Here is a 15153-nt window from a genome sequence, read left to right on the forward strand (position 1 = left end):
ATGTATGGGAGCTCTTGCCACCTTATCTTTAAAATGGTTAAAAGAGAATAGTTAGAAGAATAGTTAGCAGATAAAACAGTTGTCACTGTTATTCTTCAAGCTTTCTTTGTATGTGTAAAATGTCTTCAATGCTCTTGCCTGGCAAGTGAAGGAAGACACAGACAACAGAGACGATGTACAATAGAGCAGACCTCACAAGTTGTCCCACCCAATTTTGAAGGTGTATTGGATAGGTCTGGGCTTTCAGCACACTGTATAATGCTGACACTTTTTGTGTTTCAGCTGCAGATGGACTTTAAACCAACCAAGTTGTAGCAAATCTTGTGCAATAAGTGCATAGTACTTTCTTAGCCAAGCTTTGGATCTTGGTGAAAACATCTGACAGTCAATACAAGTCCTCAGTTCCTGAAGAATTGGGCCCTTCCTTTGCTCATTTGACTTTTTATGAATTACATATGTTTCCTTTATTAGTCGTAATCATACCCGCTAAATGTTGGGGGAGGAATAAATATTATACTAGCACTTGTAAAGAGTATTGAATTTCTACCTGACTTATTTTTTGGTGCTTTCTTTGTTTAGGAACTCTGTGCCGCCTTTGAAGCCAAAGAAGAGACATATAAGTGTCTAATGCAGAAAGGCCAGCAGATGCTTGCAAGATGCCCAGAGTCTGCTGAAACAAACGTTGAGCAGGACATAAATAACTTAAAAGAAAAATGGGAATCAGTACAAACAAAGCTCAGTGAAAGAAAAGTATGTGTTTTTACATAAAAATAGAAGTGTAAATCATGTATTTAAGGATGTTAATGTTCAGTCCTTTTATGCGTGCATACTTGCTTGATCTTTTAGATTTAAAACCAATTGTAGAGAAGTTATGCAGAATTCATTGGTATGTTTAGAAAGTACTGGGAAAAAATGGGATTCAAGAAGTTGATTATCCATAATTGGGGGGGGAGGGTGGATGAGCATAGCACAAGTCTGTTCCATAGAAGTATGTTAACTGATACTGATAATGCTCATTTGGTAGGATTTGGCTTTTCTGGTTTTTATTACAGTAATCGTAGACATGAAAGAGTGAATAACATTATTTGATCATTCAAGTTTATCTCCTTCTCAGTACAGAATTGCTGCCTTAATTTTCCTGGCTTTTATCCATTTTTTTTTCTTAAAATTCCCAAACACTTGGCCTTGTGCCACTTACTTCAAGTGACTACCTTCTGTTCTAACGTAGATCAATAGCATGATTTCACTGACATACAACATACATTTTCTTATTATTAATTTCATTTAGCTTTCATTCCTTCACGAAGTATAGTCCATTTATTCTACCTTAATCAAAAATGAAGAGTATCAATAATTACAAACAGAGGAACTCGATGTACAGCCCTAATGTGTATAAAGCACAAATATTTAACTCACAACTTAGTTATATTTTAAAGTAAGATTGCTGGTGTCTCTTAAGGTGACTGTAATTTAAGAATGTCAAACTAATTAATACCCAGTATGAGCACCTTCTTGCAGGAAGCTGTAAGGCTGGAGTACTTGGCTAGGCCAACAGTACAATTGTTTGAAAATCTCTGACTGCTATCTCATGATCAACAAAAATTCTGTATCCAAAATTAGTCTTGGTTCAGGCAACTTAAATGAAAATTATGCTTTATTAAAAGGAAGTGGTTTAGGCAAACTGGTTCTTTGTTTAGTGCAAGAGAATAAACTAGATGACCTCTTTAAGGCTCTTCCAAGTGCACTGCCACCTTAGATTTCTGAGATTCTACTAGTTTTGTATCGAAATTGATAAATCCATATGTCCCATGAAGATTAAGTAGTAGAAAATGTAATGTTGTAATGTGGAAAATTTTATCTTGATACTAGGTGCTCTATTTTCTACTCATCTATTATACATAATTTTACTGTTACTCTTCTATCCATCTCCTTTAATATGCTCAAATGTAGGCTGTTATTTTAAAACTCAGAAACTTTGAGTTGGAAAAATGTTTTAAAACGCTAAACTAAAATGCTTTACTCCAAAATGCTGAACTAAAATGGTGTACTTGGCTAAAGCCCCTGCACAGTATCAGCTGCTATTAAAGTATGACCTATCTTTACAGGCCAAACTGGAAGAAGCCCTCAATTTAGCAATGGAGTTCCACAACTCACTTCAAGATTTCATCAATTGGCTTACTCAGGCTGAGCAAACTCTAACTGCAGCTTCTCGGCCAAGTCTTATCTTGGACACTGTCTTGTTTCAAATTGATGAACACAAGGTATGTAAAGAAACAGATGTGTAATGTTTTTCTCCCAGTCTCTGGAGATACTTTAACAATGTCCAAATGAACCCTGTAATGCTGACACTCAGAGAAACATTTAATTTGTTTTTAAATTGCATTTTATAGTCTTTCTCGCTACATCATTCTTTATCAGACTGGTTTTTTTCAGTGTTTACCCAGTGCTTGAGCAACATAGTATTTAGAGTAATTTTCTCCCTTTTTTCTAAGGTTTTTGCCACAGAAGTGAATTCTCATCGAGATCAGATCATAGAGCTGGACAAAACTGGAACCCATTTGAAATATTTCAGCCAGAAACAGGATGTTGTCCTTATTAAGAATTTGCTGATTAGTGTACAGAGTCGATGGGAAAAAGTAGTTCAACGCTTAGTTGAAAGGGGAAGAGCTTTGGATGATGCAAGGAAAAGAGCCAAACAGGTAATCGGACAACAGCTGTTGTAGAACTCTTTGAACTTACTTGTAATTGCATCCAGACTCTTGAAGAATATGGTGCTTTAAAGCACTTTCAAGTAAGTCTGGGTTTAGTGTAACAGACACTGTTGAGTTAGTGGAGCAATTTCTGTGATTCAATCATAAAGCACTTCATTTGTGAGGTGAAAGCGTCATTTTCAACCCAAGCAGTGACTTCTGTCTGCAATACCGCATAGTCTGAAAGAAGAAAGTTACAGTATGGCTTCCAGATGTATATTAGTGCCATCTGTCCTCAGAAAGAAGTTTCACAATCAACCCCTTGTATTTTAAAGAATGTGATGAACCCCTTTCATTAATCTGTGGGAGTATTCCTTAGTATTTTCTTCATGGGTTTACGTTGTGCCCTGATTAATACTCATCACTTCCTCAATCTCTTATGTTAGTTACTAGTCCAATATCTTCTGTGTGGTAAGATATCTCTATTTCCTTAAAAAAACTGGGAAGTTTTTTCACACAGCTTTCCTTACCAGGGAGCATTTTTTTTTTTCCTTAGATTCATGTTCCCCTCACTGAGGAACATAAATGATAAGATGCAAAATGCGTGAGAGGAATGTAAAATGTTTAAACATCAGTAGGAAGTTCTAGCTTCTTTTTATTCAAGTGAACATGACCATTCAAGATCTGGTCATGTTCACAGCCAAACCACATTCCCACGTTCACTGCTACTGCCACTCAGCTCCTAAGAGTAAGAACTTCTCTGAGTAATAAATTATCCCATAAGCCAATTAAATGTTATTTATTTTCCAGCAGTTTCTCTTGTACATTCACGTACACAATAGTTCTGCAATGAGATGGATTTCATCTCCGTATCCATTTACAGAGCTGAATACAATAAGTTATTAATTTGGGACGACAACTATCTGGGTAGAGTGGGGAAGGAGTACTGAAGGGTACTACTGTCAAGGCCTGATCCACAGCCCTGGACAATAGGTTCCAGGAGCCTTGAGAGGTTTCTGAACTAGTTGCTTGTGCTTTCATGTGTAGGCAGCCCAGGCAAGAAGAATTTTCAAAAGAGAGGCAAAGAGAGAAATGACCAGGTTAGAAAATATAATCCCAAAGGGATGCCACTTTGTGAAAGCTGGTTGAATCTTTGGTCTTTCCCTGCTTCCTTCCCTGAAGCACTCTCTTTGTTGAGACAGGAAGGAAGATTCAGAATCTGTTCCTTGCCCATCAAGATACTATTTGATATAATGAGAGCATTTATGAGCATCCCAGGAAAGATCTTCAGCAGTCATCCAGACAGGAATTTTCCACAGCGGTTTACTGCTGTTGTCCCTTATAGGCAATAGCTAAGCCCCATTCTTGCTGTATTTACTATGCATTACTAAAAAAGTAGGAATCTAAATGACCAACACGTCAACAGAAGTTACCAGTATGTCTCTGTCATACTGTGTATGCAGATCATGCACATAAAAGGTTGCTAATGCACTTAGGAGAAGGGAGGCTAAGTACAGTGGGCACATGATTGGGCTAGTCCTGTTTGAGAGACCAGGGAGAAAAAGCGCAGGAAATCTTTTCAAAGTCTGCAGAGTACTTGTTTGGCCTGTAGAGAATTGGTTGGGGTTTAATGTTTTCAGACTACTTTATGAACCAGTGAATTTTAAAGTCCATGCAAATCTTGCTTTCCTGCAGTTCCATGAAGCCTGGCACAAACTTATGGAATGGCTGGAAGAGTCAGAGAAATCTTTGGACTCAGATCTTGAAATTGCAAATGACCCTGACAAAATAAAGATGCAGCTCGCACAGCATAAGGTGAGTTATAAGTGATGAAATGCAAAGTGCCCAGTGAGATTTAGGTAACTCTGTCAGCTTTGTACTGTTCAATCAGCAAAGGAAGTAGACTTGTGGCCTCACTACAGTGGAATGCTTATTAACATCTAATTAAATGGTCGTGTGTTACAGGTGGGGAGTGAAAAAAAACTTTTCACAGTACCTGATCTGTGGGGGAATGGTTAACTATGAAGAGGAAAGACATAATAATACAGCACTATGGAAATTTTAAAAAACAAAGTAATGCTATCTCAGAATAGGAATCTCTGAAAAGGTTTTATTACAGGCTTTTTTCAGTCCTTAAACCACAAATTTAGCATCCAGTTATTTGGGTTGGGATTTTCCTTTTAATACTACAGGATGATCTCAAAACTGAAAACTAATCTTGTATTTTGATTGGCAGTTGCTTTTTGTGTCAAGTGGAAATATTAACAAAATCCTCTATAAAGTACAATCACACCATTACTAGCAAAGGTTGTTTTCTTCATGGGATTCAAAATTCCAGCACCAGCTTTCCACACACCCAGCTACTGTAGGTGAAAATGTAAGTCTCCCTGATTGACCTGGCTTTTCAAACAAATCATGATAATGTAAAAGCTCTGTAGTTCCATCAGACACAGAGCAAAAGGAAGGACAGAAGAAGTTTCCACTTAATTTTTACCTTTGTAAAGAGCCTAGAATAACACATTATGGAGGATCAAGTGGCTGAGTGGTAGAATCTTCAGAGGCAGACTGTGTCCCAGGATTTAATTTGGAGCAGTTTCATCAGAGTATAGAAAGATCATTCACTTTTCTACATTTTGGCATACATTGATTTCTACTTTTCATGTCAGTTTTATTGTTCTCCATTTAATCTTATTTTTTCATTCTGCACAATAGGGTTTGCATATCTAATTTTTTCCCTCTCAGTGTAGCTTCTGATGATTGCTTTTACCTCTGACAAGTTTTGCCATGTATACTAATGATTGGTTACTGCATCCGTCTGCTTTATATTTTTGTCATCTCTCAGTTTACATGATGATTTAAGTATTATTTATCAACCAGGAAAATACTCCCCTTTAATATGGGGAATTTGGCTGTTGGTCAAGCAAAAACAGTTTTACCTATGTTTGCTGTTAAAACTTTTAGATAAAACCTACATTAACATGCTGTTATGCTAAGTCTGCAATTTCAGTTTGTTCTGAGATTGCTGCTGTTGCCAGAATTTGAAGTCAGTGATGGGAAGTTGGGGGGGGGGGGGGGGGGAATCTTTCTGTTAAGATACTCTTTCTTGCCTTCTCTGACTCTATCAATCTTTTAATCTTTCTACTCCTCTCTTCTTTATATAGTAAAGTTCAAACTCCTCACGAGTATGTGACTGTGCTTTGAGGTCCTTTAAGGTCCTGAGGTTTGACTCTCTACCTTTATTCTCCTCCCCTCTTCTGAAATGTTAAACTTGATAATCCCACTTGTTCTTTATACCTACAGCAGTACATTTTATGAGCCCAAACTTCCTCACATGGATTGGCAGACTTATCACTTCTCTCGGATATCTTTTCTCCAGCTTCTTTTTGTATAAAATGCCTGCAGAGAATAGCTACTTAAGTTGCTTGAATCTCATTTCCCATTAAGGAATGGGATGGAATGTGGCACAGGGACATTAGGGTTGAAACTGGTGGTTTGGAGGAAGAAGATGAATGTGTGTGAGAGAGGGAGTTCTGTGAACTTTGTGACTTGAAACTTCAAACAAGCGCCCCAAGAAATCAACTCAATTGTTTTTTAATGAGCTGTCATACCTCCCAACACTGCAATGTCCTTCCTTGTATTTTGAGTCTTTTCCTTCCACTCCCACATGTACCCCCTGTGTCTGTCTTTGTCTTTTCTGACCAGCCTTGAAGGTTTCCTTGCTCCATTTACTTAACTGAACTGAATATCTGCTCTGTGTGTTCTGTAAGCAATAATTTGGACTCACTCTTTGCCAGTTGTTACTGCCAAAAAAAGAAGGCCCTGAAAGAGAAAAGCCAAGATAATATGTTTTCTCTCTCACTCGTATCTAGTGTGTTGCCAGGGACTTTTGGGGGTTATTCATGGTCTGTTTATCAGAAATTTTTTCTCATTTTTAGAAGTCGGGAATGGAAAAACCCTTACTAGGTCACCCAATCCATTCTTGTGCTAATGCTGACTGTTCCTTACAGTACATTTTTATGAACCTGGCTAAATTTATCTGTATGCTCCCATCTTCCTTAGAAGGAGGGTAGGTAGTTAATTACTGAGATTTCGTTCATCTTGCCTGTCTGCTGCTGGCAGCTTAAACCAAAATCTACTCTCTGTTACACCTCTGTGAAATCAAATGAAAGTAGATTTAATGTAGTGTTTGTAGTCTCTCAAAGAATTAATTGACTGCAAACCTTTGTTCACCTTTAAATCTGTTTTTCCTGTGTGATCCTTCTGCGGCAGCAGTTTCATTGTGTTGCCTTGTGCAAATCAAGTAACACTGTGCATGTACTGTTAAGTAGTTGATAAACTCTATCAAAGAAAAGGAGCACAGACATATTGTTTGTATGGAAGGAACTTTTATGAAAAAGCGTTTATTTTAATTTTGAAAATTATTTTTTTTTTTATTGTAGTTCTGTCTGACAACGGTGTTTGTATTCTTTCTTAAAGTGAGTGTGTTTCCTTGTTGTTTTATATGAGGAAAATGAAAGGACAGTAAGCAGTAAGGAAATGCTGAATTACAAAACAAATTCTCCTTTTTTTTTTTTTTTTTTTTTGATGATGATGAATTTTGATTCTCACTTCCTTCTGGATCCTGAAATAACCCTGAAGTAAGGATAGTACAGTGCAAAATACTAAGCAAGTTTTAAAAAAGGAACCTTGAATCACCCTAGGTAAAGTTGTCATACTGTCTACATGGCATAACTCAAAGCCTACCTCCTACTTAAGACACCTCTGTTCCAGTTTAGCTTTCCCTGACACACTTTCACATCTAAAAAGAGCAGATGACTAGGCGGACACATGGGAAAGTTGGTGGAAGAGTTGTGAGGTACCATGGCACAGGTTGGTGCAGGCCAGCTGGGAACAGCTTGCCAGTTGGAGTGGTACAGCCATGCATGTGCCAAGAGTGACCATGAGGAATCCTTGCAATCTTTACGCACACTGAGGAATTACTATAAGTTGTAAGCGGTAATAATTTCGTTGCTGGATTTGATGATACTGAACATTGCTCTGAGAACCAGCTGAAAAATCTGTTTCAGCAAACACTAAACAAAAACTCTTTTGGCCTAGTATTTTTTGTGACAAAAATAACCCCATAATATATATTTGAATCTGTATATAGGAGTTTCCTAAAGCAAACTTGTGGGTTTTTTTTGTTTTGTTTTTATTTTAACTGATTTCCTTCTAGCAGTTCTTGAAGGTGTGAAATAAAACACTTTGAGCATTGCTACATTTTAAAAGCTGCTGTGTGGGGCTGGGTTTGTGTTTTGGCAGTGTTTCTTTAATTATTTACTCTGTCAGTCAGTTGACTCCTCTGCAGTATCAGATGAGCTGTGTTTCTGTGTGCTTCTCTGTGCCTGTGAAAAGCTCCCGGGGGCTCTGTGCAGAAGGAGCTGTCAGAGTTGGCAGGCAGATGCAACTGCTGTGTCACTGTCATCTTCCAAAGTCCCTGGATCACAGAAACCTGCTCATGATCATGATTTCCAGCCCAACCTGTGTTACTGGCATGTCACCTGGCTGCTTCTTGTGCCTGGATCTGTGTACTTTTGGCATACAATTCTTTTCAGTTATAGTATGCTTCAATCTTAAGAGGGTTTAAATGCTTGTGGTTGGAGGTTTCCCAGCCTGACTATGCTGAGCTAAAACAATTACCTTTGTATCCCTTGGGATGCTCTACACTGGCTTGAAATCTTAGTATGTAAAAATGTAGTGTGAAGACTGCTCAGTTCATGGCTCCCAAAGTAGCAGTTCTTTCACATTCTTCTGACCACCAGGTAGCCCCTTGCTGAAATTTAGGGATATTATGGTAGGATGGGTATCATTGCTCTCACTGAAGGAGGGATCTTCCGGAAGTTTTTCCAGTAGGCATAGAGTTACATTCCTGGAGAGGGACAAAATGCAGAGACTCTGCAAGTATCACGCCCCATATAATTTCAGGTGTACTGTGGCACTAGAAGACTAGAAATTTTGCAGTAAATTTAAATTTTTTCTTGCAGCAACATCTACAACTTCCATTGCAAATAGTATGTCAAAGATTAATTAACTGTGGCCTGTAAGCAGTTAATGCTATAAGGGTGTTTTCTTTTTCTTCCACATATATAGGAATTCCAGAAATCTCTTGGTGCCAAACATTCTGTGTATGATACCACAAATAGGACTGGACGCTCCTTGAAAGAGAAAACCACTTTAGCTGATGACAATTTGAAACTTGATGATATGCTGAGTGAGCTAAGGGATAAGTGGGATACAATTTGTGGAAAATCAGTGGAAAGGTAAATGGAAACCAATCTAATTATTCAGCAGATAAGAAAAAGGCTTAGGAGAATTCTTTTGGCTTCTGTTGTGTAAAAGTAAAACCAGAGTGGCTAGCTTGTTTGATAATTAAGAGTGCCAAAGCAGTAAAATACTAGAAATGCATACTTTCCTGATGGTACGGAAGAGGACTGGGGGGGAGCAACTAATTAAAAAGGGAAACACTGATTTAAAGCTCTTAGCTGTTATCATTTTATGCTGAAAATATTTTCTTAAAATGTGTTAGTGATTTATTTTTTTTCCTGTGTGTGTGTGTGTGTGTGTGTGTGTGTTCGGCTTTTGTTTCTGGGTTTTTTTGTGTTTGTTTTTCTTTTCCCCCAGACAAAATAAACTGGAGGAAGCCCTGTTATTTTCGGGGCAATTTACCGATGCTCTGCAAGCTCTCATTGACTGGTTATACAAAATTGAACCTCAGCTAGCAGAAGATCAGCCGGTACATGGAGACATTGATTTAGTGATGAATCTGATTGACAATCACAAGGTAATTCCAAAAATACTCTTTTTTTTTAAATTACTAGACTGCTCGTAACTGTAATGCTATCTTTATTTGGCTATTCTGTAATTTTTAGAAACATGAAATAGTTTTATGTCATCAACAGTGGAAAATGCTGTAAAACATACGTGGAAGACAATGACTGTTAAGGACTCATTGACACCAGTTGGTATTGAGATAAATTTTGTTTAATGCTGCTGTCCTATGTATGAATATCATGTAAAAAATCACAAGTGTGCATTTATGAATATGTGTGTATGGACAAGAGGTGGCAAAAATTATTGTATTGGAAATCTTTGGGGGAGACATGGCTTTTTATTTAGCACATCTGCTAACCAAATGTCCAGTGCGCTCATCATGACTACAGCAGCCTTTCAAACCTGCAGGCCTGCTGTATATTCATGGAGAAAAGTAGCTGCAATGCTTAAGTTATGCATGGGAGTACATGGCTAGAATATGGACCAGGAAGCCTACAGTGGCAAGCTGCAGTATTTTGTTACCGAAGTGGTTTTGGAGATGGAAGCAAGTAGGTGATGTAGGACTTTGCCTCTGAACTCCAGTTTTGCAGTTCAGTATGTCAGAAGAAACAGCTGTTGAAGTTACTGGTATTGCAAATGCTACATGCAGTCAGAGCTCTGGAGCCAGGGAGGTTTACGAGGTGAAGGTGCCTCTGTTCATCCACCAGTGTGGATGCAAAGTATGCATCGAGTATGCAAAGACTCTTCAGTGAGGAGGAGATTTTGCCCCTCATGAAAATAATTAATTGGAAACATGGGTTGTCTATAAAAAGTAGCCTGAAATATGCTGGAATTGCTTCTGAAATCTCATTGTATATAACAAGCAAGTCATACTCAGTGGCATGGTGTACTGTAATCGTCATATCTTTTTTTAAGAGCTTCCTTTATGTAACTGGAGCTTGTTCCATCTGCAAATGTGAACATACTTTCACATAAATACATGAATATGTGGTGAGATCTACAGCCTTACAGTCAGACCTTCAGATGGGGCTTTATTTCTGTTTTTACAACTTCAAACATTCTGCTTGATTGTTAGCATTTTATCTGATCTTTTCCTGCCGAAGCAATCTTGTGCATTAATCAGCGTGTCAGGTCAATTGCTTTGATAAAGAGTGTAAAGCCAGTGTGATAAGGAGACTAGATTTCCCATGCATTGCATCAGGGTGGGTTCTCAGGATCTGTCTGACATTTTCCTACCATATTCCAGTTTTATTAGGATAGGGTAGAGTGTAAATATCTTCATATGTAATCTTATAAGCAGAACTTGTGTGTTTTGCATCACTTAGATGGAGTTACTCTTGACTGAACCGAATCCGTATTTTGATTTCTTACAACCAGTACTTATTTGTTATTCTTTACGTAAATATGCCTTAATGAGTTAAAGATTTCAAATGTATTTGGTGGTGCCTAGGTTTTCCAGAAGGAGTTGGGAAAAAGAACAAGCAGTGTCCAGGCTCTGAAGCGCTCTGCAAGGGAGCTGATAGAAGGCAGCCGTGATGACTCTTCTTGGGTCAAAGTCCAAATGCAGGAGCTAAGCACTCGCTGGGAGACGGTTTGTGCCCTGTCAGTATCCAAGCAAACACGACTGGAACAGGCTCTTCGGCAGGTAGAGGAGTATTACTGATACTACATCTCCTTTATGAGAAGCAGTGAAAATACCTTGCAGTCTTGTTGCCAAAAATTTAATTTCATTTTCACTTCATGTCATTCAATTTAATTTAATTTCATTTGAAAGTACTTATTTTCTTGCTCATGCATTGCTTACCTTGTCTCCATCCCTTTACCACAGCACATAAATAATGCCTCTTAGCTTTTATTATTGCCGTTACTATTAGTCTATACCACAAATGCAAAGCAAATGTTTCAAAGACCTTACCATCTAAGGAAATCACTGAAGTTACAGTCAAGCTTGAAGGGTAATGAAGAAGTATGCCCCTTTCACAGGAAGCTGGAGATTACAATCATGTTTATGCCCTTCGTGCCTCATTGGAAAGAAGTAAATTTGTGTACTGAAAACTTGCTTACATTGGCACAATTATGGTGCATAGTGAAGTACATAGTGCAACCCCTTTTCTTCTGCAGAGTGAACTCGGGAGCTAGAACTCAGGAGCTAGAATAGTGTATGTGTGTCAGTATTGGCTGGTACCCAAACAAATAGGTCCATATGTGTTGTTTCCAAACCTGAGATAATATAGATGTAAAGCTCTGTGAAGATATACTAGCTTGGGCTGATGCTAGGATGGGGCTCCTGCAATAGTGATGTATCCACAGTGTACATAATTCTTGTCCTGCTTTTCCCAGGGTACTGTGTTGGTGCAGTTCTCCAGTCTCTCAGCAGGCACAATCCTGAGCTACCTCAAACACTAATTGTGTCTGAATATGACTGTGCCCAAACGTGGAACTTTCTTGTTTTCTCCAGACATAAGAGTCAGCCACCAGTGGGCTGTCAATTAATTTTGCTTAACTGGTGTTTTAAGCTATGCAGAAAATACAGCTCTCATCTCTCCAGCTGGTCCATGAAAGCACCTCCCATGTAATTTGTCAGCGTAAAGGCATGACATTCTCAACTGAGCTGCAAATACACTGTAAATCAGATGGCTAAGAGCATGAACAGGCTTTTAGGCTTCCTATAATTCTGGGGGGAAGCATGAGATATTTTTAGAGTTAAGAAAATGTACTACTGTGTATCATTGACTTTTTAATGGAAAGTTAATGTGCCAGTACTGATGATTAATGACTCCAGATGTGGGCTCAGTCTCCTTATGTAAGCTGCATTGTGTCTATCAGATCCCCTCATGAGTGACCATAACTACTTTTTGCATTTTAACAGGCAGAAGAATTCCACTCTGTTGTCCATGTCCTTTTAGAGTGGCTGGCAGAGGCTGAGCAGGCTCTTCGTTTCCACGGGGTCCTTCCAGATGATGAAGAGGCCTTACGTACACTGATAGACCAGCACAGGGTAAGCAACAAAATGACGAGGGTTCTCTTCATTCCAATAAGCCTGTTAGAGGGTAGAATAAATGAAAGGAAGCAGGCTGTCCCATATAGTCATATCCAGCATCCAGTGTTTGCTTTTGCAACTGTTTCTGTAGAGAAGCTAGAAATTCAATGGAGTTGACAGATTTGTGCCCGTACTGGTGCTGGGCTCTTGTTAGAGTCATCTTGGTTTACTAAGAAAATAATGGACCTTTAGAAAGTTACTGTAAATGTTTAGAGACAGATGCAAACCGCTCTGTGGAATATATGCTGCCTGACAATTATAATAGACTGCTACAGTAGCAAAAGTAGTAAAATAGTCTTAGCACTATTAAGCAAAACAGCATATACTTTTCTTTCAAGGTAATTTGTAAATGTCAGCAGAATGATGTTATGCATTAACATTTTGTCATGGTGAAACAGTGTGCTGTCATGCTTCACATGCATTAGGTACTGAAATATTGCAGTGCCATAGGTACTGCAGATACTAGATTGTAGGCCATCAGACTTAACTTTGCAGTAACAAAATGGGAAAATGGCTAAGGAGCATAAAGGTCCTATTTTCACTCTCCAAACAAGAGGCTACAAACACGCACATTTAAGCCTGTGCAAACTCTTCTTGTAAGTGCAGTAGTAACAGTACCAAGTACCTACTGTAAAAATGAAATTGCCCACAATGTTATAGAACAAATTATAAGAGTAATGGATTTGTTCGTCATTGCTCTGAAGAAAGTTATAACAAAACTTATGAAATGGGGAGTGGAAAAGCATCCTGTTTAAATTGAGTTTGGGAATATTATTATGCAGAGGAGTGCGTGCAGGGTATGAACTACCTTAATGGTTCTTAACTAGAGAGTTTTCAAGGTACTCAAACTTCACTGTTCTGAAGTTTTCAGATTTAATTTAGGGCCCTGGAAACTGGGTGCTATTCTTTAGCTGGCAAATGTATGTATGCATCAGCATATGTTGACTCTTGTTGGCTGTAGCAGCCTGCTGTCTTCAATGGAATGAAATTGGTCTTTTAGCTGCCTTTTCTCCACAAGTGGTTCGTCAGTTCCCTTTTACTTAATTTTTTGTTTTTTCTGAATACAGAGGAAAGAACTGTCTGAATGAAATCCTAGGTCCACTGAAATCATTAGGAAAAAAAAAAATCTGAAATTTCTCCCTCTGCAATGTAGATTGATTAACAAAATATTTCTGTACAAAGCTCAAAATTGTGCTAACAAAGCTGAAGCATAACTTGGAACCTCAAACCAAAACAAAGTCTGTCTCTCAGAAACCCTGTCCAGCTGGGGAAGAAGAATCACTAGCCAACACAACCAACCTGAGTGTTAGATGTGGCCATACTGTACTTAAAATTTTTTTAGTAGATTTTAGAAAATGTTCTCCCAACGACATTTTCTTCTTAAAGGCCAAATAACAGAAATACAGAAATTGTCAAGCTAAGAAAGATTGTGGCACTGCTGCTTTACCAATAACAAATGCAGCAAAATCCTCCTTGAATGAGTGGTCTCTTCTCTTAAACGTATAACACTAGCTTTCAAGAAGAAAAAAAAGAAAATAAGGAAAAAATGTAATATATTATCATACAGACATGGTGTTTAAAAATAATACTGCAGTATTAATATCAAAAAATATGACTGACATTATTTACATAAATATGAAATGTATCTTCCTTTTATCACTGTGATTCTTGTAAAATAGTTCTAATGCATTTCTATCCAGCTACTTGTTGAAAGGTTTCTTCAGGACGAAATTTTATCCAAACTGTCCGTCGTTACGCCCACTACTGATTTTTTTTTTTTTTTTTGCTTGAATACTGCATGTGATTTAAAAAATTCTACGATCTCAGGCAGAGAGGTTTCTGTCACTCACCATCCTCGCTAGGGACTGAGAGGTATAGTGGGTTAATGCACTGCATTAGCTAATGAGAAGCATCCCATCTCCTCTTCTGTAAATGTGTCTATATCACTGGACTGCCACAGAGTTTAGTATAATTAGTACCCTTTACTGAGGGAAAGCTTAATACACTGTATGTAGTATGTCATAGATTTAGATTTTTTTATATTTTCTAGTACAGTTGTGCAGAGAAAAAACAATCTTCTTGTTGCCTGTTTTCCTCCTGGTCCCGGCTTATTTTGGTAGTCACTCACTACAACCCACCTTGACTTTTCCAAAACTATTTTGAGCTGAAATACTGTAAGAACTCATGCATTTTTATGAGAGAGGGACTGCTGTTGTGATTGGGTCTTAAACTCCGACATTAATTTAAGTTTAAGTCAAAATCAGTTAGTGATGAATATCTTTAGATATACAGCCTGCCTATTCCAGGCTTTTAGAATAAGGTAGAAGAGAGATTTTTTTTCCACACTTTTATTTCGTAATAGCTTCATAATTAATTTGTAAAGGCACAGGGTAATGTCGTTATGAGTTGTTGTAGAATCTGTTTTTATGGTGTTTAGGTGATTTTGAATTTTCTAAGATCTGACTTGGCTGACACGTAATTTCTGGAATCCAAAACAGCCTTTTGTAGATGGAGAGAGGAAGAGTTAAACTTCCAGAGACATGGTTCCATTTTGTAGCCCAATTAAAGGTGTTAAAATATAACAATTCCACTAGGCACTGAGAGATGTTGGCA

At 38.0% G+C, this 15153-nt stretch overlaps 1 protein-coding gene across 17 annotated transcripts in view; it reads left to right on the top strand.

The window, feature by feature from the left end:
• The window catches only part of DST (dystonin), a 309801-nt gene that overhangs the window by 274898 nt on the left and 19750 nt on the right, over positions 1 to 15153 (top strand). For all 17 annotated transcript variants that reach the window (XM_049819450.1, XM_049819456.1, XM_049819454.1 and 14 more), the window contains 8 exons: positions 580 to 750; positions 2106 to 2261; positions 2493 to 2699; positions 4386 to 4505; positions 8820 to 8989; positions 9351 to 9510; positions 10951 to 11145; positions 12370 to 12498. In XM_049819450.1, the coding sequence (XP_049675407.1) occupies positions 580 to 750; positions 2106 to 2261; positions 2493 to 2699; positions 4386 to 4505; positions 8820 to 8989; positions 9351 to 9510; positions 10951 to 11145; positions 12370 to 12498 (1308 nt within the window). The remainder of the gene's footprint in view (positions 1 to 579; positions 751 to 2105; positions 2262 to 2492; positions 2700 to 4385; positions 4506 to 8819; positions 8990 to 9350; positions 9511 to 10950; positions 11146 to 12369; positions 12499 to 15153) is intronic.

This window comes from Accipiter gentilis, chromosome 16 (assembly GCF_929443795.1).
Source record: "Accipiter gentilis chromosome 16, bAccGen1.1, whole genome shotgun sequence".
Lineage (NCBI taxonomy): Eukaryota > Metazoa > Chordata > Aves > Accipitriformes > Accipitridae > Astur > Astur gentilis.